Source organism: Nycticebus coucang, chromosome 20 (genome assembly GCF_027406575.1).
Source record: "Nycticebus coucang isolate mNycCou1 chromosome 20, mNycCou1.pri, whole genome shotgun sequence".
Lineage (NCBI taxonomy): Eukaryota > Metazoa > Chordata > Mammalia > Primates > Lorisidae > Nycticebus > Nycticebus coucang.
This window is the reverse complement of record NC_069799.1, coordinates 41156352-41170743: the sequence shown is the minus strand read 5'-3', so window position 1 is coordinate 41170743 and position 14392 is coordinate 41156352. Positions and strand designations below refer to the sequence as shown.

General features: G+C 48.9%; 1 protein-coding gene and 1 pseudogene across 21 annotated transcripts in view; both read right to left on the bottom strand.

Annotated features, from left to right (window-relative positions):
- PARD3 (par-3 family cell polarity regulator) overlaps nt 1-1393 on the bottom strand; it is a 760426-nt gene extending 759033 nt beyond the window's left edge. For 20 of the 21 annotated variants that reach the window (XM_053573201.1, XM_053573216.1, XM_053573211.1 and 17 more), the window contains exon 1: nt 978-1391. In XM_053573201.1, coding sequence (XP_053429176.1) covers nt 978-1097 — 120 coding nt within the window. In that variant the 5' untranslated portion in view covers nt 1098-1391. Of the gene's footprint in view, nt 1-977 lie in introns of all 21 variants that reach the window. The other variant, XM_053573215.1, reaches the window with a different exon arrangement.
- A 7818-nt stretch (nt 1394-9211) lies between these two features.
- Nucleotides 9212-9623, bottom strand: LOC128572612 (microtubule-associated proteins 1A/1B light chain 3B-like; annotated as a pseudogene).
- Between the last annotated feature and the right edge of the window lie 4769 nt (nt 9624-14392).

The window sequence follows — 14392 nt, the reverse complement described above, 5'->3', positions numbered from 1 at the left end:
CAAACACACTAGATAAAACAATTTAACAAAATGCCTTTTCACTTCTGACACATTGTAGAGGAATGCAGTTAAGTGGAGACAATATTATCACTCCAGGAAGAAGAGGGAACTCTCCTGCCCTCGGAAATCTGGCCCCGGCTCCGCAGCGCTGGCCCCATATGGAAGGAGTTCCAGGTAGGTGACAACCGAGGTCCTCGCAGGAAAACTTTTAATTGGGTCCCATTCCAGGGTGGTGCTTTTTAAAGGAGCCCTGCACTGGAGCCTCTGAATCACCGAGATTTCCTCTGCTCCACGAATGCTCGCCAGCGAGCGCAGGCGGTGTCGCCCCCCGCCGGGTCGGGCCAGCGACTCCCCCCAAGCTGCAGTCCCCGCGCTCCGCGCGGAGGTGACGGCTCGGGCCGCGGCCCCCGGCCCGGAGCCAGGGAGTGGAGAGAGCAGGAACGCAGCCACTCTCCGCCGTGTGTGGAATAATTAAACTCTTCTCGCACCAAAAAAGTTCCCTCCCCAGCCTTTGCTCGCGGGGCCTGGGGCCCGGGAGAGGCCTGGGGCTGGATTTGCACGGCCCGCGGCCCCGGGAGAGGGGCCCGGCCAGCTCCGCCCGAGCCCCCCGCGGCTCCGCTCCGGGTGCAGACCCCCGGGAGGCGCCGTGGCCGCCCGCGCTGCGCCGCCTCCTCGGCCCGCGGCCGGAGCCCCGAGAGGACGGCGAGCGGCGGGACACCGTCCCGGGCGCGGCCACCCGGCTGCGCCCCCGCTCGCCCTGCCGGCCCGGCCGCGCTGAGAACTTTGCCGCCCGCAGCCCGGGGCGGGGGGCGCCCGCGAGGCCCGGCCGGGCCGCCGCACTTTCCCTTTCCCCGCCTCCCCGCCGTCTCCCTCCTCCCGCTTCCAGGAAGCGCCATATTGATCCCGGCGCCTTCCCTCTCCCCCTCCCCCTCCTCCGCCCCCGGCGCCCCGCGCCCCGAGCGTCCCCGGCCCCTCACCTTGGCGATGGCCTTCCGGTAGCGGGTCACCGCCTGCTGGATGAGGCTGAAAACTTTCATGTGGCCGTCCCCGCACGGCACGACCACCCGGGTCCTCCCGAAGCACACGGTCACTTTCATGCCGCCGTCCCCGCGGGCCGGCCCGCGCCCCTCGCTGACCGCGGCCGGGGCGGCTGGACACTCGGCGCGGCGGGGCGGCTGCACGGGCGGGCGGGCGGCTAGGGGCGCGGGCAGGCGGCGGCGCCGGGGGGCCGCTCGGCTCGCATGCCCGGCCTGGCCGCCCTCGCCTCGCCCGGGGCTGCCTTGCCTCTCCCCGCCGCGGCGCCTGCAGCCTCCGGCCACCTGTTCGGCGTCTCGGCGCGCTCGGCGGAGGCTGCGGCCCGGGGCTGTGTGGCGCTCGCGCTTACTCGGGGCTGCTGGGGGAGGGGACGGCGGCGAGGGAGGGGAGGGGAGGGGAGGGAGGAGGAGGAGCAGGGCCGGGCACACAACACCGCGCACATGCGGCAGGGGGAGGCGCGGCCCGTTCCCGGCGCGGGGCGGGGCGCGCGGCCACCGGACCCCTCGCCCCCGCGCCGGCCTCGGCGGGCGGCCTTTGGCCTCTTCCCGCCCCTTCCTCGGGCGCCACCGCCGCAGAGCCGGGGGCCTGGGCGCCTCCGACCCCGCCCGCCGCCCCCCGCGCCTTGGCACCGCGCCCCCAGCTCTCCTCCCCTGGCCTGCCCGCCGCGCTGCGGGGCTGCGCTCGCCCCCGAGCCCCTCCTTGGGGACGCCCCTGCCACGCCCCCAGAGGTCTCCACGGAGCGCCCCCCCAGCCTGCCCTTTCTTTGTCACTTAATCCCCTTCCTGGGACTGGAGGGTTTCGGGTGCAGTTGCTTCTGGGGAAAGCAGTTTATGCTCCGTGTGGCGGACTCAGCACGCCGCGACGTTCAGAGAGGAGCAGTCACCAAGTCCCCAGCCCCCCGGGGAGGACAGGGACAGGACTGGGCCGGGATGTTCCAGCCCGAGTCTCTGTCTCCCCCCAGCCCGCAGCGTGGCAGAGTCTTCCCTGGCTGGCTCGCTCGGCTGCAAGGCCAGGCAGCCGTGGTTATGCGTTACAAGCAAAAATTAATCGTCTGCTCTGGGGAGACGTGGGGAAAGCTCAGAAGCGACCCGGCCTTTCTTCAGAGGCCACTATTTACCTTGAAGTTTCCTGTTGAACCTGGCGTGACCCACCCGGTTAAATATGTTGAACTTAAACATCGGCAATCTAGGTGCATTTATTTTCTTTAAAATTCTACAACATAAGCAATCCTAGCGCAGATCTATGAACGATGTATTTGTTCCAAATGCCTCCGGAGAGAAGCTGTGCGCGGGGATCACCGCCGTGTACTGGCGTTTAACACAGGCTCTTAAACGGGGCGGCTGAAGGCGTTCCATGCAGAGGGGACGCTTTCACAGAACGTGGACCAAGTCTGTCTTGGTTCTGAGCTGTGATTCCTTAATAAACGTTATGTCATTGTGTTTAAAGACTGGCAAATGTCAGCAAAGAGTCATCGACCCAAGTCCGTCCCACACTGGGTTAAATTCATTTTTGCCATTTGTTTCTAGATAGATGGAAGAAATAGAGAGTTAGACTGGTGACCATCCAGCCCTCCCATCCCCACCTCCCATTTTATTTATTTATTTATAGACAGAGTCTCACTTAGTCGCCCTTGGTAGAGTGCCAGGGCGTCATAGCTTAGAGCAAGCTCAATCTCCAGCAATTCTCTTGCCTCAGCCTCCCAGTAGCTGGGATTACAAGCGCCTGCCAGGCTGTTTTTTAGAGCCAGGTCTCGCTCTGCTGGTCTCCAACTCATGAACTCAAACAATCCACCATCCTTGGCCTCCCAGAGTGGTGGGATTACAGGCATGAGCCACCACACTCGGCCCCACCTCCCATTTTAGAGCTAGAAAATGAGACAAAGAGGTTGGTCTGCTTTCCGGAATCCCAGCACTTTGCACGTTGCCCCCGCCTGCTAAGTGCAGTTTGTCATAGGAAACTCTGAACCTCCTCCCCTCTCACAGCCCTGGGCCACCACATTGGTAAACACCTGTCTTAGCAAATCAGTGCAATAAATAGGTGCCTTGTGTTACCATCCCTCTTTACTCTGGATGTTGCCTAAGGCCACAGAGAAAGCTTGAAGAAGACCCAGGAATAGAATCCAGATTTCCTTCTACACAGCCCTGAGAGAGGCTTCTCATGCAGCAGTCAACATTTCTCCCCAGAAATGTAGTAACAAATATGACGCCTCTTGGTGAGGTCTTCTTGCTTCTTATATTAATACTCGGATCTACAATAATTACTGATAATTATAGGTGTTTCTGTTTTCATGCATGGGGGGATATATATTAATTTAGCATGGGGCTTTCTCAAAATAATTCTAATTGAAAGTCAGGTTTCAGTAATAGCCAGAGTCCACTGGACATCACACAGAGCTAGGTTCAAATCCGAATTCGACCTATTACCTAGTGCCTTTGACATGGCACTTACTCTGAAGCCTTAGTTTTATCAGCTGAAGAGTAGAACCGACCATATCCATCTCATAAATTGTTAGTATTAAATAATGTATTAAAACAGTATACTCCACCGTGGCACCCATAGCACAGTGGTTCCAGTGCTAGCCACATACACCGAGGGTGGAGGTTTTGAACCCCACCTGGGCGAGCTAAACAATGACAAATGCAACAACAACAACAAAAAATAGCTGGGCATTGTGGCGGGTGACTATGGTCCCAGCTACTTGGGAGGCTGAGGCAAGAGAATCGCCTAAGCCCAAGACTTGGAGGTTGCTGTGAGCTGTGACACCAGAGTACTCTACCGAGGGCGACAAAGTGAAACTCTATCATAAATAAATAAATAAATCAGTATACTCTGCCACATGGGAGTGTGTAGCATAGTAGAATTGAGTTACATAATATAAACAAAGGGAAACAAAGTTACAAATGTAGGCAAAAGGATAACAAATGATAACATTAGGAATAAAATGGAAAAACTCAGGGTGGTGGTTCTTAGGCCTGTTCTCAATTCACTTTAATTCAGTTCCACACACACACTTAGTGAAGACCTTCCATGTGGAAAGCACTGGGTAAACATCACAGAATTATAAAAGTGAGCAAAAGAAAGACAAAACTAGAGGTTAGAATAGGATAGCTATATCAATAACTGTTATTCAAGACATTAAATATTAAATGCCAGAGAAGTGTTTATGGCAGTACCGGGGAAGGAGATAGGCCTTCCTATGAGAGGTGACATCAGAGCCTATGTGGACCATTTCATTTACATCCCTTCCTTCCATCGTTCCTGGTTAACAAGGAGCTGAACTGTTTTTTAGAAACATGATCCACAGGATTAATGATAATTACATCTATGCGACTCACCAGATAAAGCCCTACAGCTTTATTGAAATCTACCTTGTTTATCTAGACACAGCGATTGCCTTTATGTTAATAATTGATGAAAAAGTAATGATGCGTAATTTTAGATGCCAGACCCTTTGGTATCTTGAGTCAAATTTTTAAAATTTCATGACAAGTTGTGAATATGCTTTCACTAATGTACTCCCACCTAACATCTAACCATGATGTTGGATTATGGCCAGACCACCTTCAGGTCTGTCAAATGTTTAGCTTGACCAAATTAATTCCGGTCTGAGGGAAGTATAAAGGCAAGTCCAATCCCAATGAGAAGCAAAATTATCCAAGACAAGGGGCAAATGCTGCCTAAATAGTTTTCAGTGTGTTTATTCTCCTAAAATCTACACATTTTAGGTAAAAAAAAAAATTATAGCCCTTGTCTTACTTATACTTCTCTTTTCTAGGTGATTGACTTAATTGGTTTTGAATATCCCAGGGAGTTCTGAGAATTAATTAGGGTTTGTCTGGGCTTTGGGCCTATCTGCAAACAGGCAGGTGTGACCACATGGACTATAATTTCAACTATACCCAGCTGCACCCATGTGCACGGTGAAATAAATACCACTCTCCATGTGTGTAGGGCTGGTATTATATTACCCAGCATCTCACACTTAGAAAGTCAGTAAGAAAGAGTATAGAAGATACTTACAGTCTTTTAAATTTGTTCATGCTTTGAAGATTATAGTTAGTTCTGAGTTATTTTGCATTCATATTAGTGCCCACAAAGTGATATTATACTTAAGATAATGTTATCAATCTAGTATTTCCGGCCTCACCTAATAGAGAACTGGGTCACTCATGCACCAAGAATTTATTGGACACTGATTATATATCAAGCTCTCCATTGCACACTGGGTTTGTAAATTTCTCCATCAAGAGATCCCCAACAGGACGGTGCCTGTAGCTCAGTGGGTAGGGTGCCGGCCACATACACTGAAGCTGGAAGGTTTGAGCCTAGCCCGCGCTTGCTAAACAACAATGACAACTGCAACAACAACAAAAAAAAATGGCCAGATGGGGTGGGCATCCATAGCACAGTGGTTACAGCTCCAGCCACATGCACCGAGGCTGACAGGTTCAAGCCCAGCCCAGGCCTACTAAACAACGACAACTACAAAAAAAAAAAAAAAAAAAAAAAATTTGCTGGATGTTGTGGCAGATGCCTGTAGTCCCAGCTACTTGGGAGACTGAGGCAAAAAAAAAAAAAATCACTTGGGCCGAGGAGTTTGAGGTTGCTATGAGACATGACTCCATGGCACTTTACCATAGGGTGACATCTTGAGACTGTGTCTCAAAAAAAAAAAAGAGAGAAAGAGATCCCCATTGATGGGAGTAGTAGCTGATGTCTATAATCCCAGCACTTTAGGAGGTTGAAATAAGAGGATCATTTGAGGCCAGGAGTTCAAGACCAGCCTCGGCCACACAGCAAGATCCTATTTCCACAAAAATAAAACTAAAAAGAATTAGCCAAGTGTAAAGTGGTGCACACCTATAGTCCCAGCTACTTGAGAGGTCAATGTGGGAAGACTACTTGAGTTCTGGAGGCCTTATCAGTGAGCTAGGATGGCACCACTGCACTCCAGCCTGGGCAGCAGAACAAAATACTGTCTCAAAAACAACTACGACCAAAGAAAGGACCCAGTCTGGTAAGATTTCAGATGTGAACAGTCAGCTACGATTTCAGATGTGAACTGTTCTTTTCTTTCAGAAAAGAACAGTTAAGAGCTACGTACATATAAAGGATAGTGATGGTAGCCAAAGGAAGTGTTCACTCTAAGAGAGAAGCCATGTAGAGTAAGATCCCATGGAAATATACCATAAGCCACACTTGTAAATTTAACTCTTTTCATAGTCATGTATGAAATTAATTTTAATAATATGTGTTACATAAGTCACGAGGAAAGTTTTGAGACAGACTATATTATAATAGGCCATTATTTCACCTCCAAGAAACAGCATCCTTTCTGATTCATCCATGCAAGTTTCAACTCGCTTAACTTATCAGTGTTGTTGGGACAGCTTCATTTGTTTCTATATGTATTGATTTTCCTTTTTTTTTTTTTTTTGAGATAGCGTCTCACTCTGTCACTCTAGGTAGAGTACAGTAGCATCATCGTAGCTCACAGCAACCTCAAACTCTGGGGCTCAAGTGATCCTCTTTCTCAGTCTGGTCTCAAACTCCTGAGCTCAAGCAATCTGCCCACCTCGGCTTCCCAGAGTGCTAGGATTACAGGTGTGAGCCATTGCACCCAGCTGATTTTATGTTTCTTAACTGTTATGTATCTCAAAACTTTTGTGATATGTACTAAATATCACCATTTCAACCTGTCCATTTCTAGAAATATTAACAAGCATTTTACATTCTTTTTTTTTCCTATGCAGTCTTCATAATCCTTTGTTTCGTTTATACTTACATCACATGTCAATTAAGACCAACCCGATTTCAGGAGCACAACAGCTATACATAGCCAGTGGTCACCGTCCTGCACAGCATAGCTCTGGAGGTGTGATTGCTGCCAGCGCAGCCACAAACACTGCTGAGAAACAGACTCACAAATGGATTGAGCTCTTTGAGGACAGGACTCTATACAGGCTGGACATAAAGTTTGTGTGGAATTTAAAATAGTTTAACATAGTAAATTGGAGATGAACTTATTTTTTTCTTTCTTTTTTTTTTTTTTAGAGACAGAGTCTTACTTTGTCACCCTCAGTAGAGTTCTGTGGCGTCACAGCTCACAGCAAACTCCAACTCCTGGGCTTAGGCGATTCTCTTGCCTCAGCCTCCCAAGTCAGTGGGACTGCAGGCGCCTGCCACAATGCCCGGCTATTTTTTGTTTGCAGTTTGGCTGGAGCTGGGTTTGAACCCACCACCCTCAGTACATGGGGCCGGCATCCTGCCCACTGAGCCACAGGAGCCGCCATGGACGTGAACTTTATGATGACCCTGTATTATTCACAGCACATCCCCAGAAGCTGTCACAAGGCAGACTCAGGGAGGAAGTGAGTGTAGGAGTGAATGAACTCGCAGGAGTGGAGTAAAGATGATTCCTGACATACACGTGCCTTGGGCCTTGGGTACTAGGGTGGTGGTGCTGCTGCGTTTAGGATGAAAGGTCAACGTGGTGGTGGGGCGAGTAGGAACTGCCCTTAGGCTCACTGGAGCTCCGGCGTTGATGAGCAACAATAAATACAAGTCTGAAAACAGTGGGTTCTCTAATGAAGCATGAGATCATATGAATTAGCCTGGGTGAAAGGAATGGTCAACAAGGAAAAAAAATGGAGGTGGGGGGTGAAAAACAAGAAAGGAAAAGAATGACAGTAATAGTTGCCCAGGCTGGCCAGCTTGAGTCCAGGCTAATATCACCACTCCTAGAAGCCCCCACGTCACCCGACCTAAGAAACCCTGTGATTGCTGGTGATTCACCCCTCAGAGCCCAGGTGTCCACATACAGGTTGCCCTTCTTCCCAGGCCCACAAGCCCAAGAACAAGAGAGTCTGTTGGTAAAGTTCTCGGAAGTTGGCAGAGTAAAGCGATCTAAGCTGCTCACTTTCTGTGGCTTGACAGCAGGGAGGATTTGGGGAATCCAGTGGTGCCGAGAGCTGCTTCCATTGATGCTTTATAAATCCCACTTCCTTCGGCCTAATCTTTCAGAGCAAAGTCCAGGGTCACAGTCTCTGGCAAGGCTTAACGTGCTGGCCTTCTAACTTGCCAGGGAAAGCAGAGGTGCGGGTAGGATAACCATCACTGTTCAGGGGACATTTCGGCATTTATTTATCTACTTATTTAGAAACAAGGTCTCATTCTGTTGCCCGGGCTAGAGTGTTATGGTGTTAGCCTAGCTCACAGCAACCTCAAGCTCCTGGATTCAAGAGATCCTCCTGCCTCAGCCTTCCAAGCAGCTGGGACTACAGGCACCTGCCGCAATGCCACTAGTTTTTCTATTTTTAGAAGAGATGGAGTCTTGGTCTTGCTCAGGCTGGTCTCAAACTCCTGAGCTCAAGCAATCCACCTGCCTTGGCCTCCCAGGTCAAGAGACCTCCCTTCTCTCCAAGGTGGGCATGTCTCTACTAGGAATGGTCTGTTGCTGTTTTTTACTCTAAAACACTTTGAGAAAATAGGATGGGAATGGGAACAGATCAAGGAAATGAGTTTAAATATTTAGGTGCTTGATAAATCTCAGCTCTAAAGGACTTCCGGTAAAGTTCTTTTTTTTTTTTTTTGACAGTTTTTAATTGTGCCTTTATTCACTTCAGTTCATTAAAAATGTACTTGTTTTAAAGATCCTATAAAGTGACCACCCGCTGAAGTAGCATATAGGTCACACACACTCTCCCCAATGTGGCTTTTTTTTATAGGAATCTTACTGATCACACAATAGTTACAAGAACGTAAGGTATAATGTATATAATCCAAACACAAGCCTGCTGAGAACTCACAGGATATAAAATACACAAACTGGAAGTGAGCCAAGTGGACACATGCGCATGGGGGACTGCAGGTGACCGGAAGCCCTTTCAAGATCAGTTGAAGGTCCAGGTGAGGACGCTTGCTTTCCCCCCATTACAGTAAGTTAACAGACGCAGGTACTCCACACACAGGGGTGAGCTGTGGCCTGCTACGCGTCCGGTGGCATCGCTGTGATCTTCCCGTGATACTCCCAAGAAAGCAGTGAACAGCTAAGTCGGTGCAGGTACACGAAGCACTGGCCACCCAGGCTGGACCTGGACAATGGCTGCATCCATGTAGATGTGTTTAAGGAGCACGCGTCTCTCCTGGCTGTGTTTTCTCCACAGCCGACACACACTTACAGTGGGAGAATTCTGATGGTTTGACCTAAATGATAAACTGCCAGTCTCATCCCGAATGTCTCCTGGGAGGCGTACACCAGGTCAGGAACTGTCTTCATCCTTCTCACGCTCATACACCTTGCAGATGGGCATGGAGACGCTCACCATGCTATGTCCATTCTCCAGCAGGAAGAAGGCTTGGTTAGCGCTGAGCTGGAAGCGCCTTCTAATTATCTTGATAAGTTCACTCGTGTTGACGTGATCAGGTACGAGAAACTTGGTTTTATCCAGGACAGGAAGCTGCTTCTCATCCTTCTATCATTCTTTTATCACTGGGATGTTGGTAGGGTGCTGCTCTCGGACGAGCTGGACATCTTCTACTCTCTGTTGGAAGGTGCGGTGCTGCTTGAAGCTCTTCTCCCAGGGCATGGCCCGGGGAGCGGTTGATGGCACAGAGGGTCCCAGAGATTCCAGGGCATGACGGCAGCGGAGACTCCTACTTTGGCGACAGCCACTTCCCTTGTGTTAAGTTCTTTTTATAAATTAGCTTTTAAAGACTATTTAACAAATATGGCTGAGCAGTTTTATTCAGTTGAAAGAGAAAAAATGCATTGAGGTTGATAATAGGAACATTATACTTCTTTTTGTGACCCTGTCAAGATTAAATGGCTGAAATTCTCAAATCAGGATGAGTAAAAAAAAATACTTTATTTGGAGAAACTGTGGTGGAGGGAAATTAGTTCCAAGGCCCAGGGACCAATGTAGGACTTATGCAAACCTCCCAGCTCTACCCCAGCCCATCTGAAGCAGAAAATCATCTTGCCCTTAAGTAAGAGTGCTCTAGACCTGCTGATGCCAGAGGATGTGAGTGACTTTGAGGCTATTTTCCATAAAGCCCAAGTCCCCAGCCCCCTGATATTCTGTGTTATAATTCTGGTCTTCTGGACCAGAGCATATTCAACTCTGCTAATCCTCTATACCTGATTTTAAATGGCTGACTCACTCTTCTCTTTCAAGCTACTCTGTTAAGGTAGGAGTTTAATTTGTTTTTTTAGACAGAGTCTCACTCTGTTGTCCTGGGTAAAGTGTTGTGACATCATAGCTCACAGCAACTTTAAACTCCTGGGCTCAAGTGATCCTCTTGCCTCAGCCTCCAAAGTAGCTGGTACTGTAGGCGCCTGCCACAACACCCAGCTAGTTTTTCTGTTTTTAGAGACAAAGTCTCAATCTTGCTCAAGCTAGTCTTGAACAAACCCGTGAGCTCTAGCAATCCACCCGCTTCAGCCACCCAGAGGGCTAGGATTACAGGCGTGAGCCACTGCGCCCAGCCTAGGAGTTCAATTTCAAAAATTCTCTCTGGTGCTTTGAAATTGTATCTGCACAGTGTCCAAGCAGCAGCTATACGCTTATTGCAGCTGGGAAGGTTTACTTGGAGGGATCGGATGCTGTGGGTTTCCAGTCCTGGATCCAGAACCCACAGAAGCAAGAAATCTTTGTGCTGGCAAGAACAGATCTGCCTGCTCTCATACACTGGGTTGTCTTGTGAGCCAGGCCACATCCTTTCTCTGTGCAGAGTCTTGCGATGCTCTCTATCCCATTCAGAGTCAAACCAAAGTCTTTATGATGATTTGCAAGCACCCACGTGATCCACCCTCCACTCCCAAACCTTTCCAACCAATCTCCCTACTTCACTCCTCCCCAGGAGTCCTGGTCTCCCTGTTGACCCTCAAACAGACCAATTGCACTCTGTCCTCAGGGTCTTTGCACATGCTGTTCCCTTGGCCTGGAACGCTTTCCCTCCCAGAATCTGCTTGCCTTCTCCCTTCTGTCCTCTACCCAGTGTCCTTTTGCATTTCCTGACCACTCAATTGAATAGCAACGACTTTCCCTTTTTCCTGTCTATGTCCCTTGCTATATTTTTTACCATAGTGTTCATGGTCATCTGACATGGCTATTTGATTAATTAGTTGCCTGTCTCTTCCAAAAGAATGAAGGCTCCGTGAGAGCAGGGACCTCTTCTCTTTTGTTTACCATTGTGTCCTCTGTGACTAGGATAGTGCTTAGTTCCTAAAAAGTAGTCCATACATATTTGTTAAATAAATCTATCACGGATGAGCAGCAAGACATTTGTCACCTGGAAAAAGAAATGTTTTACCCAGTGGATCTGTGGCATCATCTCCACTGCAGAGACCAGCCCTGCAAAGTAGATGGCATTATGACTCCTAAGTTATCATTGTTATTAAAATAGTACATGCCAACCATCCTAGGCACTCCTCAGGCAGATGCACATAGAATATGTGGACCTGTCCTCCACGTGGTAGACAAGGTGTGTGTTCACGAAAGCGTAGCTGTCTGTGTACAGCGGGATTGGCAAACCAGGGCTCACAGGCCAGATCTGGCCCATTGCTTGTTTTTGTGTGGTTGATGAGATAGGAATGGTTTGTACACTTTTAAATGGTTGAGAACAAAAATCAAAACAAGAGTAATATTGTGATATGAAAATTACATGGAATTGACATCTCTGTGTCTATAAATAAAGATGAGTGGCACACAGGTCTGTTCCATCATTGCATACCGTCTATGGCTGCTTTTGTGTTCTACCTACAGAGGTGGGCGTTGCTACAGAGAACGCATGCAACACAAAATCTAAAATATTTACATCAGCCAGGCGTGGCGGCTCATGCCTGTAATCCTAGCAGGGAGGCTGAGGATGGTAGATTGCTTGAGCTTGGGAGAGACCAGCCTGAGCAAGAGAGAGACCCTATCTCTACTAAAAAAAAAAAATAGAAGAATTAGCAGGATGTAGTGGTAGGGTGCCAGTAGTCCCAACTATTTGGGACGCTAAGCCAGGAGGATCACTTGAACGCAGGAGTTTGTGATTGCTGTGAGCTGGGCTGATGCTACAGAACTCTAGCAGGGGCAGCACAGCGAGACTCCGTCACTAACTAGTTAACTAAATAACTAATAGTCTCAGCTACTCAGGAGGCTGAGGTAAGAGAATCGCCTAAGCCCAGGAGTTGGAGGTTGCTGTGAGCTGTGTGACGCCACGGCACTCTACCGAGGGTGACAGAGTGAGACTCTGTCTCTATAAAAAAAAAAAAAAGAAAGAAAGAAACTAACTAAATAAATAAATGAAATCTTTACCATCCAAATAGTAAAACAGCAAGAGTTTGCTGACCCCTGTTTTAGAACTACGTGCGACTCTTAGAAGGTGATAGGCAGGGTAAAACAGGAACATTTCTTTCCATTCTTGGGAGCAAGAAATCTGTCTTCTTGGGAGGAGGGCAGAGGGAGGAGAATTGGTGTGCTCCCACCTAGTGAGTACACTGTAGGGTGCATGGCGCACCTCCTGAGTGCAGGACATGGCTATAACAATGCACACATTGTAACCTAATCCTTTGTGCCCTCATATGAATCTGAGAAAAAGGAAAGGAAACGCGTCTTCTTTCATGGTGGCCTCCCGTTCTCTTGGGACCTTGCTGAGCCCATCTTTGGGGGCTTCCATTTCTTTACCTATTGTGTGAGATGTACCGTAAAGCAACCTCCAGTGAATTACTACTCTGGGTCACCCACTCCCCTTGAGTGTGGGCAGAACCTGTAACTTGCTCCTCATCGGCAGAATGTGGCAAATGTGTAGCAGGGTCGCTCCTGGGATTATGTCCAGAGATGTAAGACTCCAGCTAACAGGCTGGAGGGAGAGACAGCTGCTGGCCTGGGAGAAGCCAACTGCCCTGCTGTGAGCTGCTGATGGCAAGGGCCAGGGGCCAGGGGCCAGCGGGCAGGGAAATGTGAGCATCCTCTGAGGCCTGGGGGCAACTTTATCTGACTACAAGCTAGAAGCCAGGGCTTTCTGTCCTATGGCCACTGGGAAATGAATTTGGCCCATAATCAATGAGCTTAGAAACAGTTTTTCTTCTCTGATTGAGCCTCTGGATGAGAACAGCCCTAAAAAGCCTTGATAGCCACCTGTGAGACCCTGAGCAGAGGCCCCAGGGAAGCTGTACCTGGATGCCTGGCCCTCAGAAACTGAAATGCTAAATGTGTGTTGTTTTAAGCCATCAAGTGTGTGGTCATTTGTCACCTAACAATAGAAAACTAATACATCTATATGATAAAGCTTTTAGAGTACCTTGAATTTGAAGGTTCTTCTTCAAGCAGTTTATCATGATGCTAAAAATCACCTAGCAGGCTTAGTAAAAATACAGATTCCTAGGTCAGACACAGGGATTTCTTGCCTGAAATCCTAGCTCTCCCAAGGGAAGGCTGAGGAAGCAGGATATCTTGAAGCTAGGAGTTCAAGACCTACCTGGATAACATAGCAAGTCTTTATCTCTACAAAAATTTAAGAAAAATTTGTGGGGCGGCGCCTGTGGCTCAAGGAGTAGGGCGCCGGTCCCATATGCCGGAGGTGGCGGGTTCAAACCTATCTACGGCCAAAAACCACAAAAAAAAAAAGAAAGAAAAAATTGTGTTTCAATCATCCAGGTACAATGGCATGTGCCTATAATCCTAGCTACTCAGGATTATAGGTGAGGATGGAGAATTGCTGAGCTCAAAAGTTTGAGGACGCTGTGAGATATGATGTTGCCGCTACACTCCAGCCTGGGCAAATAGTGAGACCCTGTCTCAAAAAAAAAACAAAGTCAAGGGAACTCTTAATGTAGAGGAAATTGTCTCAAAACTTCAAAGTGAACATTGAACGCAGCCTGCCAGGTGGCTGTGGGAAACGAGGAGTGTGGGCCTCCTCGCTCTGGACACATTAGCAGCTGTTGCACATGTCACCACCCGTGAGCATGCCTCTGTGTGCGCGCACGCACGTGTGCTTGCATAACTTCTCTTTGATTCTCCAGCTCCTCCTGAGCCCAGCAATGGTGTGGAGCTGAGAACAACAGTCTTTCTTCCCCACATCCTAAGGGTGGCTCTTGAGAGTGCTTCAGGCAGGGTGTCCCAAATAAGGCCTTGTGCAAGTACAGGATTCTTGGAAATGAGTGGATGCAGGGAAAGGGTAAAAGGTATATTGGGGACCCAATACTGATGGCCTTTCATGCAAAAAATAGCTCTCTTTTTATCCAGTAGCGAGGGAGAGGATTTTTCAAGGATTTGGAGTACGAGACTGAAATCATGGATGTGTCTGATGGGGAAAGAGTCAGGTCAGCTGGGGCCACCTCCCTGTCTCAATTCACCATCCTGGAAAAAGA